The following is a 20,682-nucleotide window of genomic DNA, read 5'->3' as shown; positions in this document are numbered from 1 at the left end:
GGGGAGGAAAGGAGCAAGATAAGCAGGAGGGGGCAGAGGTCATATTCAGCCGGTTCGGACAGGTTCAGGCGAACCGGTAGCGGAGACTGCAGATGGGCCTGCCCACCCGCCTGGACGTAATGCCGTTCTATTTAGCCACGTTTTCGAACCCGGGCGCCAGGTGCATGCGAAGAATGGGCACACGCACGAAGCAAGTGTGCACGAGCGTGTTGAACCGGTGGTGAGAAAATGTGAAACCGACCGCTGATGGTGGGGGCAGGGAGAGATGGATTCTTCTCTTAATCTGTCAACCCCATACCCAAGTTGGGATATGGAAGGTGAAAAGGATGTCTTGGTATACATATTTTTTTGGGGGGGAGTGGGGGGAAACAGGGTTCTCCAAATTTGGCTGTAGAACTAAAACTGCCCTTTTCCCTTCCTGCTACATCCAACTAACAAGAGAAGGAATAAGAAGAATTTTCTCAACAGGAATAGAAAGGGAGGGCTGGAGGGGTGGGAACAGCTGTGCTCTCTTCTCTGTCTTTAATGGCATGTTCCCCAAAATGGGAGAGTTAAGTCAGAATTGGGGTGGGGTGGGGGAGTGAAGAGAGACTGTCCCAGGCAAGTGGTTCAGTCAGCAAGTTTGCAGCAGGTGCCATAAGATCTATTTTAAAATAGCATCCCTTCTCATGATGCCACTAGTTGCTCTCTCTGGATTTAGGAAAGTTGTTCCCCCCCCCCAATTTGCGGCCCTCAAGAAGACACAGAGAAAAATAGTGTGCGTGACTAGCATCGCCCATGCTAAAATTTTTCATGATTCTTTTTAAAGAAATCAATCACAAAATTTAAGAAGTTAAGAAAATTTGTATGGCCGCTCAACTCACTCAGTGTGACTCCAACTTAGCAAAAATTTTGTTGCTCAGTGAGACAGTGGTTTAGTAAGCTGTGTGTTGTTTTATGACCTTTCCTGCCACAGTTGTTAAATGAAACACTGAAGTTAAATTAGTCACATGGTTGTCTATGGAGATTCTCAGTCATCCAGGTCATGGTTGCCCCAAAGGTGCTTTTTTCAAGGGCTTTCTTGTTTTTTCTTGGAAGACGTTTTACTTCTCATCCAAGAAGCTTCTTCAGCTCTGACTGGATGGTGGGGAAAGGAAGGATTTGTACTCTTCGCAGACAGCTGGTCATTTGCATCCTTTTAGCAGGTCGTTAAGGTCACCTGGAGGTTTATCTGTGTCTTCAAGGTCACCTGAGTGATGCAAATGGGTGTGAAGCCTTCTTGGAACTGCTATATCCAATTTACAACACAATCCTTTCAACAGTTCCAAGAAGGCTCCACACCCATTTGCACCACTCAGGTGACCCTGAGGACACAGACAAACCTCCGAGTGGCCTCAAGGACCCTCTAAAAGGACGCAAATGATCAGCTGTCTGCAAGCAATATAAATCCTTCCATTCCCCACCATCCAACCAGAGCTGACGAAGCTTCTTGGAGGAGAAGTGAAACGTCTTTAAAGAAAAACTAGAAAGTCCAGTTGCCTCTTGAAAAAAAGCACCTGTAGGATAATCACATGGTTCTCAAGTGAATCCGGCTTTCCCGTTGACTTTGCTTGTCAGAAGGTCACAAAAGGGGATCACATGACCCCAGGACACTGCGACCGTCATAAATACATGCCAGTTGCCAAGCATCTGAGTTTTGATCATGTGACCACAGGGATACTGCAACATCGTAAGGGGAGAGGCGGGAAATGGTCATAAGTCACTTTTTTCAGTGCCAATTTAACTTTGAGCAGTCACTAAACAAATTGTTGTAACTCAAAGATTATCTGCAAAGCGATTTGGACTAGGAATCTTTCCTGTAACACAAATTGTAAGCAAATTGGTTTGCAATTTAAGATTTCAGGCAAGGGACGATTTAACTTTAAAAGGGCCGTGAATAGCTCAGGCTGTTAGAAGCCTGTTATTAGAACACAGCAGCCTGCAATTACTGCAGGTTCAAGCCCGGCCCGAGGTTGACTCAGCCTTCCATCCTTTATAAGGTAGGTAAAATGAGGAGCCAGATTGTTGGGGGGGCAATAAGTTGACTTTGTAAATATACAAATAGAATGAGACTATTGCCTTATACATTGTAAGCCGCCCTGAGTCTTCGGAGAAGGGCGGGATATAAATGTAAATAAATTAAAAAAAAATTAACTGGGAAAGGACATGGTTTATATACTTTGGCTTTCTGCATTAGGAACCATGTCTAGTTAGGATTGCTGGGGAATATGGTCAAAGGAGCCAAGAGCAGAGACTTTTTTCATACCCCAGAAATTAATTTTCCATCAGAAAGGATCAATGTTCCCAGAAATATACACCAAATCTGCCACGTTAATGGATTCCTAATGCAGCAAATTATCCTCTAAGGTAGAGTGATCCCCAACCATTTTGGGCCTGCAGACTAGCAGCAGCAAGGGGGAGGGTGGAGGGATAGGGAATGGTTGCTCGTGAGCAACCTAATCTAATGAAGATAATGAAACCTAATGAAGGATGGTTGCAGGAACTGGGCATGGCTGGTCTAGTGAAGAGAAGGACCAGGGGAGACAGGACAGCAGTCTTCAAATATTTGAGGGGCTGCCACAGAGAGGAGGGGGTCAAGCTATTCTCCAAAGCACCTGAAGGCCAAGCAAGGAATAATGGGTGGAAACTGATCAAGGAGAGATTCAACCTGGAAATGAGGAGAAATTTTCTGACAGTGAGAACAATCAACCCATGGAACAGAAGTTGCCTTCGGAAGTTGTGGGAGCTTCATCACTGGAAGTTTTTGAGAAGAGACTGGACTGCCATTTGTGGGAAATGGTGTAAGGTCTCCCGCTTGGGTGTGTGTGTGTGTGTGTGGATTAGATGACCTACAAGATCCCTTCCAACTCTGTTAATCTGTTAAACCCAACGCGTGAGCAAATAAAGCTTTGCATGCTCACCTGCCACTTGCACGGCCAAAATTCACTTAACAACTGGTACTGGTCCAGGGATAGACAACTATTTTTTTAAAAATTTGCATTTATATCCCCCCCTTCTCTGAAGACTCAGGGCGGCTTACACTATGTCAAGCAATAGTCTTCATCCATTTGTATATTTATATACAAAGTCAACTTATTGCCCCCCCAACAATCTGGGTCCTCATTTTACCTACCTTATAAAGGATGGAAGGCTGAGTCAACCTTGGGCCTGGTGGGACTAGAACCTGCAGTAATTGCAAGCAGCTGCTGTTAATAACAGACGGTCTTACCAGTCTGAGCCACAGAGGCTCAACTATGGCCCCTTTATGACCTGTGGACTTCAACTCCCCAAATTCCTGAGCCAGCTGGGACCATATCTGCTCATGCCTGCTCTCAGGCAGACATTCGCAAAACATTTGGGTCTCAGAACCCCTTAATAACCCCTTAGAAATGATTGAGGGCCCCAAAAAGCTTTGCCTTAAGCAGATTTAAATCTACTGATGTTTACTGTATTAGAAATAAACCCTAAGGAACTTTCAAATTATTTATTTATTTAATTTCATGGACCTCTAAAAGGGTCTCCGAGGACCCCATGGAGGGGTGAAATGCTCCCGGTTCGGACTGGATCGTGCGATGGTGGCGGGTGGCTCGGAGAACCGGTAGCAAAAATCCCTGCACCCTCCACCCCATGCCCAGCTGAGCCATGCGATCATTAGAGGTGTGTTTTTTTTTACTTTTAAAAGCATTTTTTCTTTGGCCGAAAAAAATGCTTTTAAAAGTAAAAAAAAACAAACCTCTAATGATTGTGCAGCTCAGCTGGGATCCTCAGAGCCTTTTAAAAGCATTTTTTCTTTGGCGGAAAAAAATGCTTTTAAAAGTAAAAAAAAACAAACCTCTAATGATTGTGCAGCTCAGCTGGGATCCTCAGAGCCTTTTAAAAGCATTTTTTCTACAACCTCTTTGGCCGAAGAGGTTGTAAAAAAACTGCTTTTAAAAGGCTCCTCTGGCGATCCCAGCTGAGCGGCCTGATCGTCAGAGGCTTTTTTTTTTTCTTTTAAAGGCAAAAAAAAGTTTTTAAAAGAAAACAAAAGCCTCTGACGATCAGGCATCTCAGCTGGGATCGTCAGAGCCTTTTAAAAGCATTTTTTACAACCTCTTCGGCTGAAGAGGTTGTAGAAAAACTGCTTTAAAAAAAAAAAAGTTGGCCATGCCCACCCAGTCACATTACACCCCCCCCCACTAAGCCACGCCCACAGAACCGGTAGTAACGAATTTTACATTTCACCGCTGACCCCATGGGTTCCCAGATCGCATTGCTCTTCTAAAGGCAAGATTTATTTTAGAAGTAGTTTTGCCATGAGCATCCGTATCTGATCATGAGAAGAAAGACACTCAAGATTAACATCCCATTTTTGCCCCGTAGACAAACAGCCATTTCTCGAATTAACAGTGCCGGTCAGCGTGATCTGCAACAATCTGATATCTACTCTGAAACAGAGTGAAACAAGAGCACTTGTGAACAATTCTCTAGACAGACTGCTGAGCTGCTGACCCAGCTGTTGAGAGCTGTTGCGAATCGGCACTGGAAAAAAACAACGGTAGAGATTAAATGGAATCGCACCAAATTAAAAAAAAAGAAGAGGCAAGACAAAAAGCTTCCATTCACATGGCACACACTGAAATAATCGCCTTTCCTTCCCTAAAACATGAGTGACTTTTCTGCTCCAGTGAGGAGAAAGACACGGAAGTTGAAGTGTCTAAGGATTAAAAAAAAAAAAATCACTTCTCCGTCATCATGGTGGCGCAATGGTTAGAATGCCGTATTGCAGGTTAACTCACTGCTCACTGCCAAGAGCTCGATTCTGATCGGCTCAAAGTTGACTCAGCCTTCCATCCTTCCAAAGTCGGTAGAATGAGGACCCAGATTGATGGAGGCAAGATGCCGACTCTTTAAACCACTTAGAGAGGACTGTAAAGCACTGAAGTGGTATGTAAGTCTGAGTGCTACTGCTATAAGTGCTATTATGTTTTCAAGACACAAGAGTTACATCCAAGCTTCCAAAACAGGCTGGACAAAGCTAGAAATGAGTAAATAAGGCAGACATTCCACACGAATGCACTGATCAGCATGGATAGTTGGTCCAGTATTGATCTTGGTGTTAATTTCCGCTTATCTGGAAATTGATTGCTGGTGAGGGGGGTCTTTTGGTCTTCTTTGTTTCCTTCCCGGCTTATTGATTATCTCTTTTGAGTGGTGTGTAGATGTTGTTTATCTCAATGTGCCCGTTGATAGCTGGGAGGAACCACCAAAAACACTCCACCAACACTGAGAGGGCAAGCCACTATATATAAACAGAGAATGAACCTCACTCTCCAACCCCACCCCATTCTAGCACTGATGATGTTACCTAGTTTGGGTAATGAAACATCTTCAAGAAAACAGCCAAGCTCAGTGAGCACCAAGAACCCCCTCATTCAATATGTACAATCAGACATATTTTTACCCTTCCTGTTGAGTTGATTTCCTGGTCTGGGTTATTTAATGGGGCTGTCACTATATAACAAGAGACAACAGGGGAATAATTAGCCGCTTTGTCAAAGAAATGTTGTATAGCAGAAACCTGAGCATGAGGGTGGAGAATTAAGTGAATGCAACAGGAATAAAGGGGTAATTAATGAAGAAAAATCTGATTACAGGAGCCACAGAGAGCAAGTAAAAAATAAAGCTGATTTTTAGAATGACAATCATGCAAATTACCTCTGATCTATATCCCAGAGACACCTAGTAACGTGAGTAGCCTTCCAGCCTCAGCTGGGCTACTACTGACCAACAATCTTGAAGCAAACAATACCCCAATCAAGGAACTACTAATTCAGACAAATAAGCTAACAGTTAGCAATAACCTAATCAAGAAACCATCAAGAACACTCGAGGGCAAGCACTTGTATATTAACAAAGAGCAAACCCCACTCCCTCGCAGCACTGATGATGTTACCTAGTTGGGTAATGAAACGTCTGCAAGAAAACCACCAAGCTCAGAGAGCACCGAAGACCCAAGTATTCAACCCTGACCTACAAATATCCTATTGATATTGAATGATAACATCTATAGGCCTGTGGCCAAAATGACTCACATAGAATCCTGAAGTTTAGATTATGTGCCATCAAGTTGGTGTCAACCCTTAGTGACCGCATCAGTAGACCTTCTCCAGTATACTGTATTTTTCGGAGTATAAGACGCACCTTCCCACCCACCCCCCAAAAAGAGGGTGAAAATCTGGATGCATCTTATACTCCGAATGTAGCCCCGCCCAGCTTCTCAAAGGGAGGTTTCAGAGGCTGAAAAAAGCATCAGAAATGAAGCTTCCAAAAAGAAGCCCCCAAACAGAGCTTCAGAGGCTTTTTTTCTGAATGTTTCGGAGGCTTTCAGAGGCAGAAAAAGAAGTTTTTTCTGAAATAGAGTTTCGGAAGTTTCAGAGGCAGGAAAAAAAGCAAAAAAAAAGCAAGGCACAGAGCTCACAACCAAGGAACCTGTTGCTAAAGTTCACCTCTGGGAACAGCTGATTGGGGGTATTCCATGAGGCCGATCTACCCGCCAATCAGCTTTCTTCATATTATTTTCCTCCCCAAAAACAAAGATGCGTCTTATACTCCGAAAAATATGGTAATCTGTACCCAACCTGGCCCTTTAGAACAGGAGTGTCAAACTCAAGGCCCGGCAGGCTGAATCCGACCCATGGGGTACTTAGATCTGGCCTGCGGGGACGATCTGGAAACAGCGAAGGACCGGCTCGCAGTGCCTCTGCCAGTGAAAACGGAGTTCGGGAGGGCCGTTTCACTGGCTGAGGATTGCAGGAGGCTGCCACAACCGAAAATGGAGCTTGGGAGCCCGTTTTTGCTGGCAGAGCACTCGGGCCGCCACAGGCGCCCCGACACGAGTGACGTTGAGCTGCCCCCCCCGCCCCCCCCCAAAGTCAAACACAACCCTGATGTGGCCCTCAATGAAATCGAGTTTGACACCCCTGCTTTAGAACGTGTTTTCAAATCCTCTACAGCCCTAAACCCGGAGGATTTATTATTCCCCGGCACAAGCCGAGTATATAAGAAAATGTATCCAACATGATATTGAAAAGCCTTCCCTGATAGTCAGATAATTAAAAAAAAGAAATTCCCAAAGGCACAAAATGCAGAAGGTTATAATTGACCCGTGACACTTAAGAACAACAAGCTCGCATGAGATCACATTTTGGACTTGACAGAAATATCCTTTCAAGTAGCAGGTAAAGAACTGACTGGTCAATCAAATGTTAAATTTTGCCAGGTATATAGTGCTCCCTAAAGCCAAAACACAAAAGGCCAAAGAAAGGATCAATTCGTATTCTCTATGCTGTGCCAGCAAAGAAAATCCAGGACAAAAGCTGACGCGGTTAAGCAACCCTCTCCAGAACCGCTAAATAAATTGCTAAACAGACTGCACGCTGGGGTACGGAGATCAAAAGACAATCTAGGAAAATGGGGCTTCCCTACAGAAGACACTCTGTGTGAATGTAGAGAAGGACGCTGCATCTCACATACACTATAGTACATAGTACATGTGTTGTGTCTTGCCCGCTCTCACAGCAGCCGGGGCCTTCTTATCTGCTCCCGAACACGGAGGAATGTATGCCTCCCGGCCCCAGTCCTGGCTCCATGCCCAGACAAGCTGAAGAGGAGGGGGCACCTCCCGGTCCCAGCCCTGGCTCCATGCCCAAGCAGGCTGCAGAGGAGGGAGCACCCCCCGGCCCCAGCCCTGGCTCCATGCCCAGGCAAACGGAGCAGCTAGACCCCTCCCCCTCCTCCACAGCATGTGAGCCTGAGGAAAGTTTATTTCCAACAGCTGCTGATTGGAGTGACCCTCGCATCAGAAGACTGGATAGGCGGAGGCAACAGAAGGAAGGGAGGGGCAGGCCTTAATGAGTGCTGAGTCATGGAGCCAACCCCATGGCCTATATAAAGGATCTGCTTTCTGGCAGTCTCTGAGTCAGGCAAAGTCGAACTTATCTTGCTGAAGTCACTTTCTGGTCTCCTGCCTGCTCTGAGGACTTTGCTAGGACTTTCGGCAGAGCTGCAGAGGCAAGCCTGATTCGGATTTCCCTGACCCGTCCGTCAGCGGAGGAGTGGGACACGACAACATGTGTGAAGCAAGACCTCATGCTGGTGAGAGAAAATAGCAATAGCACTTAGACTTATATACCGCTTCACAGTGCTTTTACAGCCCTCTCTAAGCGGTTTACAGAGTCAGCCTATTGCTCCCACCAATCTGGGTCCTCATTTTACGCACCTCGGAAGGATGGAAGGCTGAGTCGACCTTGAGCCTGGTGAGATTCGAACTGCCAAATTGCAGGCAGTCAGTCCACAGAAGTAGTCTGCAGTACTGCATTCTAACTACTGTGCGACCTCAGCTCTGTCAGCGTAGCCAGATACCCAGCAAATGTTATTTAGTTTTAATACTATTCATTCTACATAGTTTTTTTATATGGGCTATGTTTCTATGAAGGGGGCGCAATGGCTCATTGATTAAAGATGCAGAGTTTATCAGCTGGAGAGTTGACAGCCCAGGTTCAAGACCCGAGCTCTGAGCAATGGGGTGAGCTCCCGTCACTTGCTCCAGCTCCTGGCTACCTAGCAATTCAGAAACATGCGAATGTGAGTAGATTAATAGGTACCACTTCAGTGGGAAAGTAACAGCATTCCATGCACCTCGGCATATAATCATGCTGGCCACATGACCATGGAAAATGTCTTCGGACAATGCTGGCTTCCTCAGCCACGAAACAGGTGGGCACGGCTAGAGTTGCACACAACTGACAGGAAAACCTTTACCTTTTTATGACTTGTTTCATATCTATTTTATTCGCTCAGTTGAATGTTATATGTCTATAATTTGTAAGTGCTTCTGACACAAATAAAGACCTTCTCCAGAGATCTGAACTTACTGGTTCGACTAACATCCGAGCCCCACCTGTAACCTGCATACCTGGCAATAAGTTTAATGAATATTTCAAATTCAATCAGGTTGCCAGTTGGCAGGCAAATGTGAATGACAAATTATTTTTACATACAAGAAGGCAAAGGGAATCTGTTTTGCCCTTGAGCTACACAACTCTGAAAAATGCCCAGCAGCATCAAAAGAAGGGGAACTTGTCTTGGCCCTATGTAGTCAAACCCCAATATCTCCTCTGTGAAATGTTGCTTCACTTGGTGTTGTTCACTTGAAATGTTTTAAAAGACCATTTCTACACTGGGTCGATTGGTGTGTGTGTGTGTGTGTGTGTGTGTGTGTGTGTGTGTGTGTGTGTGTGTGTGTGCAGGAGATGGAGGGCGGGAAGAGAATTTACCTCTGCAACCTTTGGAGGAACTCCATCTCCGAGAACTTCCCGAATGAAGCATTGTTGGCTCATGTAACACGAGAGTCCGCAGGTCCTCTTGAAGGCATCTTTCAGCCGTTTTAGCTCTACATCTGTCACTATATTGAGCAGAAGAAAAGAGAGAGGGAGGGAGAGGAATTAGACACATTTGTTTTAAATAAGAACTCTTTGCACTCCTTAATTCAGGGGTGTCAAACTCAAGGCCCGCTGGCTGGATCTGGCCCGCGGGGAGCTTAGATCTGGCCCGCAGGGAGCTTAGATCTGGCCAGTGGGGAGCTTAGATCTGGCCCGCAGGGAGCTTAGATCTAGCCCATGGGAAGCTTAGAACTGGCCAGCGGGGAGCTTAGATCTAGCCCACGGGGCCACCCTGGAAACAGCGAAGGACCAGCTCACAGTGCCTCTGCCAGCAAAAGCAGAGCTCGGGAGGACCACACGCGAGCTCCGTTTTCGCTGGCAGATGGTTGCAGGAGACCATCACAGCAGAAAACGGAGCTCGTGAGCCTGTTTTTGCTGGCAGAGCACGCAGGCATCCACAGGCGCCCTCAACACGAGTGACGTCAAGCTGGCCACCCACCCACCCCCCAAGATCAAACACAACCTTGATGCAGCCCTCAATGAAATCGAGTTTGACAACCCTGCCTTAACTATTCAAACAGAAAAAAAAAAAGAGAGTGAGATTAAGACATCCAAAGACCTCTTGTCTCGCAAGGCAAACTCAACCGCTTGTCCATCTTAGCGACCGTATTCTACCTATGAGGTTGACCACCTTTGAACGTACTGCGGGGTCTTTCTCAAAAGTCTGAACGAAGAGATGCAAGAATAAGCCACAGTAGTCCTCGGTGTACACAATGGTTCATCTAGCGACTGGTCAAAGTTACAACAGCACTATAAAAAGTCATATAAGTTCGGTCCCTGCACTTATGACCGTTGTAGCACTCCCCACCATCATATGATCAAAATTTGGGTGCTTGGCAACTGGCATGTATTTACATAGAGCCAAGGTGGTGCAGTGGTTAGAGTGCAGCACTGCAGGCTTCTTCAGCTGACTGCTAGCTGCAGTTTGGCAGATCGAATCTCACCGGCTCAAGGTCGACTCAGCCTTCCATCCTTACAAGGTCAGTAAAATGAGGACCCAGATTGTTGGGGGCCATAGACTGACTCTGTAAACCCCTTAGAGAGGGTTGTGAAGCACTGTGAAGCGGTATATAAGTCTAAGTGCTATTGCTATGACAGTGGCAGCATCCTGGGGTCATGAGATCACCATTCGTGACTTTCTCAGCCAGCTTCGAAACCGGCAAACTCAATGGGGATATGAGATTTGCTTAATGATGGTATGATTCATTTAACAACTGCAGTGATTTGCTTAACAACCATGGCAAAAAGATCATGAAATCAGATGGGCCGGAATAGCTCAGGCTGTAAGGAGCCTGTTATTAGAACACTGTAGCCTGCAATTACTACAGGTTCAAGCCCGGCCCAAGGTTGACTCAGCCTTCCATCCTTTATAAGGTAGGTAAAATGAGGACCCAGATTGTTGGGGGGGGGGGGGCAATAAGTTGACTTTGTAAAATATACAAATAGAATGAGACTATTGCCTTATACACTGTAAGCTGCCCTGAGTCTTCGGAGAAGGGCGGGAGATAAATGTAAAAAAAAAAACAACAAAAAAAAACAACTGAACAACTGCTTTGCCTAGCAACAGAAATTCTGGTCTCAATTGTGGTCGTAAATTGAGAACTATTTCTTTATTCCCAGCACAATCTTTCATTTCCAATCCAATGTGCATTTTCATACATACATATTATGCCTAATTGACAGCACCTAAAAATTTCTCCTTATATAAACAACTCTTCTGTTGCAACTCAGCATTTCAAAACTGCCTCCGTTCAGAATTTTGAACTGGAGTACATGGACAGCGGAATAAAACAGGATTTTTTAAAAAACACCTCCCAGAATAACTCATTTTTCAGTTTCATGGCTAAAATATGTACTGCGTTTCTCTCAGCTACAGGAACTTTGCTCATTTGCACGATGATACGAATCTGAAACAGGGGAAGTCTCAACCGTGAGAAGCAAAGAATCTTTCTTGATCCCCAATTTTCCTGGATATAAAACACGAATGCCCCCAAACAAACATCTCCTGGGCCGCCAGGCACTGTTATTATTCTCGCTTATTCATAGAAGGAAAAAAAAGTTGTCACCAAGGGAGTTGACAACCATTATCAGCGGCACAAAGCATTGTGGGACTCAGGTTGATGGGGAGGAGACAGAGGTAGGCTGCTGCCGGTTCGGGCAAACCGGTAGTTAAGGTTCTGCGCAGTTCGACGAACTGGCAACTCTCACTACTGGTTGGCCCCGCCCCCCGCACTTTTTTCAACCTGTTTTCTAGGCCATTTTGGGCTGGTTTTTCAGGCCAAAAACAGCCCGAAAAACGGCCTGAAAAACGGCCTGTTTTTTGGCCGTTTTTCCGGCTATTTTTGACTTAGGGTTGTTGTCTCTGAGGAGATAACAAAATCTAAGAAAGGTAGAACCATCAGCTGAGCCCAGGTGGGTTTCATATGCCCCGTGATTGATCCTTGGCAAGAAACTGTGAGATACTATGTTAACACCTCATTCATATGCCGCCTAGAGTTGCTAATGGTGAGATGGGTGGCATATAAATTTAATAGATGAATAAAAAATGATACAAGTGGAGGCCTTCGAATCAGAATCGGAGTAGAGCTGGAAGGGACCTTTAGAGGTCTTCTAGTCCAGCCTTCTGCTCAAGCAGAAGAACCTATACCATTTCAGACAAGTGACTGTCCAGTCTCTTCTTAAAAACCACCAGTGGCAAGTAGTTCCACAGGTTAATTGTCTTCACTGTTAAGAGTTTCTCTCCTTAATTCCAGGTTGCTACCCTACTTGATTAGTTTCCTCTTTGTGGCACACCCTCAAATACTGGAAGACGGCTATCATGTTCTCTCCTCTTGACAAACCACAGTCAATCAAAGATTGTCTTCACCACGCATGAATGCAATCAGGCTCCCCAGCAAAATCTTCAAACGCCTTTGCTCAGCACTGGGAGACCTATATTAGCATACAGATAGTCCTCGACTTACAACAGTTCATTTAGTGACTGTTCAAAGTTACAACGGAAAAAACTGAAAAAAGCGACTTATGACCGTTTTTTACAGTCACCACCTTTGCAGCATCCCCATGGTCATGTGATCAAAATCCAGACGCTTGGCAACTGGTTCATTCTTATGACCGTTGCAGCGTCCCGGGGATTGTGTAACCCACTTTTTGCAATCTTCTGACAAGCAAAGTCAAGGGGCAAGCCACGCTCACTTAACAACCAGGTTACTAACTTATCAACTGCAGCGATTCACTTAACAACTGTGGCAAGAAAGGCCGTAAAAAGGGGCAAGACTCATTGAACAAATGCTCACTTAACAACAGAAATGTTGGATTCAATTGGGATCATACTGTTGTGACCCAGGCCCCAGTAGGTAGTAGGAAACTCAGTCAGTGTAAAAACAAACAAACTTTATTCGAAAAGCTGAGAATTACTTCATTCCCAGCATAGTTCAACTAAATGAAAGCAAATTCCTCCCAACACAAATTCCTCAGTCCTATCACCAACCTTGGTCCAATTAGGCAAACTGCCAAAGGCCTTTCTTGGCAAAAGTTCAGAAGACACCAATACAAAATAAATGCAACAAGACAAAGCTATCAACGTTGTTTTCTGGCAGAGTCCAAACGCTGTTGCTGGTCTTTTAAGCCTTATGGGAGGGGCCAATCATCTCTTGGCCCTACTCCCGAGTCGTCCTCTTTGCTTGAGCTGCTCTTGCCTTCTGGCAGCTCTTCTCATGCGTGCATTAGGAACAGGCTCCTGTTCCTCTGCCTCTCTATTGTCAGCCTCTGGAGGCTCTGGAATCCGCACCTCATTCCCTGATGGCCCTGGCCCCACCTCAGCCTCCGACCGCAGAGCCCTCATCTGGGCCTTCCCCAGCCTCCAGACTGGCCCACGTTCTTCCTCAGCCTCATCGCTTGTCTCACTCTGTTGCCAGCTCCGCAGGCTGCTGGAGGACCACAACACATACGTCGAGGACTACCTGTAGAGGTAGACCCTGACTTACAACCGTCAGAAGTTACAGTGGCACTAAAAAAATGACATATAACCAGTTCTTGCATCCCCCCAGTCAGACGATCAAAATTGAGGCACTTGGAAACCAGCATTTTATCATTCATTTATTTATTCAACAAAAATATACAACTGCCAAACTCACATATTTACTGTGGGTGCAGTATCTGATGTTGCTACAATCCCTGTTTTCCACCTTGGCTTCTGACAAGCAAGATCAATGGGGAAAGTTGGAATTTGCTTATTGATTGCACGATCCTAACAACCACAGCAATTCGCTTAACAACTGTGCCAAAAAAAAAAAAAGGTCGTAAAATGGGGCGCAACTCACTTAACAGCTACCTTGCTTAGCAACAAAAAATTTGGCTTCGGTTTTGGTTGTAAGTCAAAGACTACCTGTTCAATAATATTGAAATTAATTTAATTAAAATTGAATTACTTGCAGTTAAATATTATTTCTAATGTGTGTTTAATATTTTATTGCCCCATTGATTTTCCTGAGATGGGCCATGCTTAGCTTCTTTTGATTACGGCCACTTTCTCTCTGCCAACTTTCTTTCCAAGAGCTCATTTCAAAAATATCAGGAGGGGTGTTCTTTAAATACATGTCAGGGAAAATAGCAGTAAGAACCTTAGAAACAGCAGAATTAGAATCAGAATAGAGCTGGAAGGGACCTTGGAGGTCTTCCAGTCCAGCCCCCTCCTCAAGCAGGAGATCCTATATCCATGATGGGGAACTTGTGGCACGCATGCCAGAGGTGGCATGCAGTGCTCTCTCTGTGGGCACATGAGCCATCGCCCCAGTTCAGCTCCACCGCGCATGCGCACACGCCTCCCGTTGGCCAGCTGGCTTTAGGGTCCCTGTTGCGCATGCGCGGAAGGGCGGGGCATGTGCAGGGGCATGCATGCATGGGGCGGGACACATGCAGGGGTGTGTGCATACGCGGGAGCGGGGTGCATGCTCAAGGGACACACATGCTATGCATTTTGGGGGTTCGGGCACGCTTTGGTCACTCAGTCCAGAAAAGGTTAGCTTTCATTGTCCTATATCATTTCAGACAAGTGACTGTCTTAGTCTTCTGATGGCGAACCTATGGCCCAAAGTGACATGAAGAGCCATGTCGCCTGGCACGTGCGGCGTCATCCGTTCCTCTTCCAGGTTTCTGGCACGCATGTGCACGCGGCGATCCACTGGCCTTTTTGCATGTGGCAGTGCCGGAAACTGGAAGAGCTGGTTTTCCGTTTTCCTGCGTGAGCATGCACGCCAGCCAGCTGATCATCGCGCGTGCCAGAAACCCAGAAGAGTAGCTGGCTCAAACTGGAAGTTCAGTAGCTGAAACCGGAAGTTCATTGGGGGGGGGGGCATGCGCCCTGGGCAGTTCCTCTTCCAGGTTGCAGCCCAGACACTCGGCACTCAGTGACGAAAAGGTTCACCATTATTGTTCTAGTCTCTTCTTAAAAATCTCCAGTGATGGAAAACCCATAACTTCCAGAGGCAAGTTGTTCCACTGGTTAATTGTCCTCACTGTTAGGAAGTTTCTCCTCAATTCCAGGTTGCTTCTCTCCTTGATTAGTTTCCATCCATTGTTTCTTGTCCTGCCTTCTGGTCTTTGGAAAATTAATTGCACTTAAGACTTATATACCGCTTCAAGACATTTACAGAGTCAGCATCTTGTCCCCAACAATTTGGGTCCTCATTTTACCGACCTCGGAAGAAGGCTGAGTCAGCCTTGAGCTGGTCAGAATCGAACACCTGGAGTGAGCAGTGAGTTAGCCGGTTAATTAGCTAGTTGTTAATTGTTAATTAGCTAGTGAGTTAGTTCCCATCCATTGTTTCTTGTCTTGCCCTCTCTGGCGCTTTGGAAAATAATTTTAACCCCTTCTTCTTTGTGGTAGCCCCCCAAATACTGGAACCCTGCTATCATGTCCCCCCCTAGTCCTTCTTTTCTCTAGACTAGCCAAACCCAAATCCAGCAGCTACTGTCTAGCCTCAGACATAACTCATGAAAATGATATGTAGCCTGCACCTAGTTCCTAAACTTAAAACACGCAATCAGCTGTTTCTCTTCCAACTCACTGGCATCTGTGTGATATTGCCTTTCAGTGAGGAATGAGCTGCGCAGTCGTTATCTATGAAGCTGGATGAGGGGATACACTCCTTCCCAGAACGAGGCTCTTACATGGGATTAAATATTGACGCTTCATAAATATTGGGGAAGGGATAAAATAGCTGGCATTATTTAGCGGACTCTTGCAAAGCAAGCGTCAAGGGCAAAGCTTCTCAAGCTGGCCAACTTTTAAGAGGTGCGGACTTCAACTCCTAGAATTCCCCAGGACTCTTGAAATTAATGTACTGATTAAACTTTTGATTCGGATTCATGACAAGGCTAACCATTACAAAGGAGCTAAACAATAAAGCCGTCTGATTTTTCTCCTGTGGCCTTTTCAGCGACGTATATTTGTTCTCCGTCATTCGAGTCACACTTCTTTCGCTGTCGTGTTTTGGAATTACCGGTCGTCCACGACGTACGACCACAATTAAGCCCAAAATTTGTCTTGCTAAGTGAGACATTTGTTAAGCGAGTTTTGCCCCATTTTACGGCTTTTCTGGCCACATTCGTTAAGTGAATCACTGCGGTTGTTAAATTAGTCACCCGGTTGTTAAGTGAATTTGGCTTCCCTCTTGACTTTGCTTGTCAGAGGGTCGCAAAAGGGGATCACAGGACCTCAAGACACTAAAACCGTCATAAATGTAAGTCAGCTGTCAATCATCCGAATGTAAATCACGTGACCATGGGGATGCTGCAATGGTCGTAAGTGTGAAATATGTTCGTAAGTTACTTTTTTCAGTGCCGTTGTAAATTCGAATGGTCATTAAGTGAACTGCTGTAAACTGTTGTAAGTCGAGGATAACCTGCATTTTTGGCCTTAGATTAGAATAGAATAGAATAGAATTTTATTGGCCAAGTGTGATTGGACACACAAGGAATTTGTCTTGGTGCATACGCTCTCAGTGTAATAAAAGAAAAGATACGTTCATCAAGGTACAACATTTACAACACAATTGATGATCAATATATCAATATAAATCATAAGGATTGCCAGCAACAAGTTATAGTCATACAGTCATAAGTGGAAAGAGATTGGTGATGGGAACTATGAAACGATTAATAGTAGTGCAGATTCAGTAAATAGTCTGACAGTGTTGAGGGAATTATTTGTTTAGCAGAGTGATGGCCTTCGGGAAAAAACTGTTCTTGTGTCTAGTTGTTCTGGTGTGCAGTGCTCTATAGCGTCGTTTTGAGGGTAGGAGTTGAAACAGTTAGCTATTAGCTATTGCAATTTCCCTTTCTCGAACCATCCATCACCTAGTAAGCCTGAGAGATTGGCATATCCCTCTAATTTCCAAGGAAATGGCAATTGAGATCTTGAAGTTCATATACAGGAAGTCCTCGATTTACAAACATTCATTTAGTGATCGTTCGAAATTACAAAGGTACTGAAAAAAGTGACTTATGACTGTTTTTCATGCTTAGCACCTCCCTGCAGCCTCCCTGTGAATTCAGACACTTGGCAACGGGCGTGTATTTATGACGGTTGCAGTGTCCCGGGGTCATGTGATCCCATTTTGCGACCTCCTGACAAGCCAAGTCCATGGGGAAGCCAGATTCGCTTAACAACCGTGATACTAAGTTAAATGCAGTGATTCACTTAACAACTGTGGCGAGAAAGTTCGTAAAATGGGGCAAAACTCATTGAACAATTGCCTCCCTCAGCAACAGATACTTTGGGCTCAAGGATGGTCGTAAGACAAGGACTATCCCATTCTGGTTTCTGAAGGACGGACCGCAAACAGAATGAAAGGATACCAATCCCGGAGGAGTGAATTCTCATCGGTTACAAGGACTTGAAATGGAAGGTCACCTTGATCCCCACAATGGATGATTGGTTACAAAAACTGATGGAATGAGCAGAGACGGCTAAATTGACTGCTTTGATCAAAGAAACAAAATACAAATCCTTTCATTTCTATTTGGAAACCACTTCTGGACTTTGTGCTTGAGGTGGGAAAAAAAATGAAACTTTGATTTTGGGTTTTACCGATTAGATAGATATATTGGTATAGAAATGGCTATTATTATTATTATTATTATTATTATTATTATTATTATTATTATTATTATTATTATTATTATTATTATCATCATCATCATCATCATCATCATCATTATGAAAAAGTAAAAAGGGTAGATTTTAATGCCTTATTTTACTGCACCGAAGTCAATAACTTTTTTTTTCTTTTTCCCTTGCTTTCCCCCCCACTATCCACTTCCCCTTTTCCTTTCCTAATTTCCCTAATATTTGCTTTTGTATTCTTTTTGTATGTCATACTATAAAATGAATAAAACTATAAATACTATCAAATTTGGTACAAGGACCTGATGTAAATGAAGCCTTCGGAATAAATTTGATTTTTTTCCAGAAGTCCAACTGCACTGCTAACATCTGACTGTCTGCACCAATAATAAATATAAATACATTCTGAGTTGAACATCCACAAGGAAAAAAAAACAAAACATAAGGATTTTTTGTCTTTTGAGATACAGCCAAAACCTAGAACTAGATTCTGATATGCCAGCAGCTTACATGATTTGTAAATAATTATTTCTCTTTCAGCCCACCATGTGCTGGCACAGATGAAAAGACTTTTCGTTCCAAATCTCTATTTCAGAATGTTAAACAATTTTTTTTTTAAAAAACCACCCTTAACCGAGATGGGGCAGAACCAGATCTCTCTCTCTTTCTCTCTCTCTCCCACAATGCCTGTTCTGTTTGCGGGAGATGCCAGGTTTTAATCTTCTTAAGATTTACTGTCCTTAATAATTAATGGAATGCATACTGCTACGGCCATTTTCCGGCTTGCAATCCCAGCAATAATAAAAACTGCCATGTCTCGGGGCCATAAAGATTTTACAAATTGTCTATACCCCCTGCCTCAAAATGAAAAAAAGAAAAAGAAAAAGAAAAAAAGAGCAAGGCAGATGGGAGGAACAAAATTCTACAGCAGCGGATAACTGCAGGGAGAGCACAAACATTATCTTTATGAACAACGAATTGATTCTTGTTCTGTACTAAAAGGACCCCGAGACTTTAATGAAAGAATCAAGAGACTCATCCACAGGTGAGCTGCACAGGCCTTCTGACAAGCAGAGTCAACGGGGAAGCCAGATTCACAGTTAACGATTGCAGTGATTCCAGGGGTGAAATTCTCCCGGTTCGGACCGGATCGCCCGATCTGGTAGCGATGATGGCGGGTGGTTCGGAGAACCGGTAGCAAAAATCCTTCCCCCCCCCCCCCGGTCGCAGCTGAGCCATGCGATCATCAGAGGTTTTTTTGTTTACTTTTAAAAGCATTTTTTCTTCAGCCGAAAAAATGCTTTTAAAAGTTAAAAAAAAAAAGCCTCTGATGATCGCGCAGCTCAGCTGGGATTGTCAGAACTCTTTAAAAGAATTTTTTCTACAACCTCTTTGGCCGAAGACGTTGTAAAAAAAATGCTTTTAAAAGTTATATATATATATATATATATAAAAGTTGGCCACGCCCACCCAGCCACATTACCCCCACCCCCACCCCCAAGTCATGCCCACAGAACCGGTAGTAACAAATTGTACATTTCACCCCTGAGTGATTCCCTTAACGACTGTGGCAAGAAAAGTTGTACAATAGGGCAAAACTCACTTAACTGTCTTGCTTAGCAACAGAAATTTGGGGCTCAGTTGTGGCCGTAAGTCAAGGACTACCTGTACTGCACTGCATTGGCGCATACCTGGAAGAATGGTCCAACCCTAATCGGTCCCTAAGCTGCATTCTCCAAACCAGGGGTCTCCAACCTTGGTAACTTTAAGCCTGGCTGACTTCAACTCCCAGAATTCGCCAGCCAGAATTCTGGGAGTTGAAGTCCTCCAGGCTTAAAGTTGCCAAGGTTGGAGACCCCTCCTCCAAACAACCACTCTCCCCCCTTTTTTTTCTTCCCCCAAATCCAGAAAGCTGGCCTGATTTAGAAAGTTATGCAAAGAATGAAGACGGGGAAATTGACTGGTTCAAACCAAGTCACGTTGGTTGCTAAGTGAATCAGGCTTCCTTCCCCCCCTCCCCCCCCCATTGACTCTGCGTGTCAAATGGTTGCAAAAGGGGATTGCATGGCCCCCGGGAACACTGCAATTGTCAAGCATCCCAAGTTTGATTGCATGACCACGGGGGATGCTGTAACGGTCGCAAGGGTGAAAAGTCAGCTTTTTGGGGGGCGTTGTAACTTCGAAGGATCACGAAACGGCTGTTAAGTCGAGGACTACCACTTGCACTTCAATGCCTTTGAGAATTAACTCAAGAAATCAATGCCTGCCCAGTTTTATGGGACGGGTTTGGGCTTAAAGCAGCAGACGCCCTGAATCTGCATGATTAAGAGCTAAAGGATTCTCCCGTGAGAACAAACTTGGCATGCTAAGCTCTTCTTTATCTGCGTTGTGTCCAATCGTACTTGCATCTATCGCCCGGCGTTTATCAACCTCAGCAATTTTAAAAGGTGTGGACTTCAATTCCCAGAAATCCCCAGCAAGCATGCTGAGATGGAGAAATGCCCATCTGATCTCTTCTGCTCAATTTCACAAAGAGTCTCTTGAGTCCCTTTGTGAGTCTTTGTCTCACCTTCCTCCGCTTAGAACATCTAACTTTTCCCAGAGCTAATCCTGTCCCTTTACCGCTAAGATATTTCCCCAAACTTATTTGGCTAAGGGTCGTAGGAATCTGAGCGTAATATTCAACAATGCAGAATGAAAAGCAAAGCACAGAGACCACAGAGCTACCTTGATGCCACGAAGGGCCGAGAATATAGTATAATAAGCTTCAATATCTAATTAGGAAATTCTATTTTTGCTGGGCTGCTAAGAATCAAACCAGGTTAGAAGCCAGGAGGCTCTGAGTTCTAGTGCTGCCTCAGGCATGAAAGCCATCTGGGTGCCTTTGAGGCAGTCACTCAAACGCAGCCCAACCCACCTCACAGGGTTGTTGTGGGGAAAATAGGAGGAGGAAAGAGGATGAGTTATATTTGCCACTTCAAGTTATTCATACTGTAAGAAAAATGGAATAAAACGTTAATAAAAAAAACAACACAACACAACACAACACAATAAAAT

General features: G+C 44.7%; 1 protein-coding gene across 7 annotated transcripts in view; it reads right to left on the bottom strand.

Moving 5' to 3' along the window:
• USP32 (ubiquitin specific peptidase 32) overlaps positions 1-20,682 on the bottom strand; it is a 249,254-nt gene that overhangs the window by 163,313 nt on the left and 65,259 nt on the right. For all 7 annotated transcript variants that reach the window (XM_058164121.1, XM_058164122.1, XM_058164123.1 and 4 more), the window contains exon 2: positions 9,336-9,463. In XM_058164121.1, coding sequence (XP_058020104.1) covers positions 9,336-9,463 — 128 coding nt within the window. The remainder of the gene's footprint in view (positions 1-9,335; positions 9,464-20,682) is intronic.

The sequence above is a fragment of the Ahaetulla prasina genome, chromosome 1 (genome assembly GCF_028640845.1).
Source record: "Ahaetulla prasina isolate Xishuangbanna chromosome 1, ASM2864084v1, whole genome shotgun sequence".
Classification (NCBI taxonomy): domain Eukaryota; kingdom Metazoa; phylum Chordata; class Lepidosauria; order Squamata; family Colubridae; genus Ahaetulla; species Ahaetulla prasina.
This window is presented reverse-complemented; position numbering and strand designations above follow the sequence as displayed.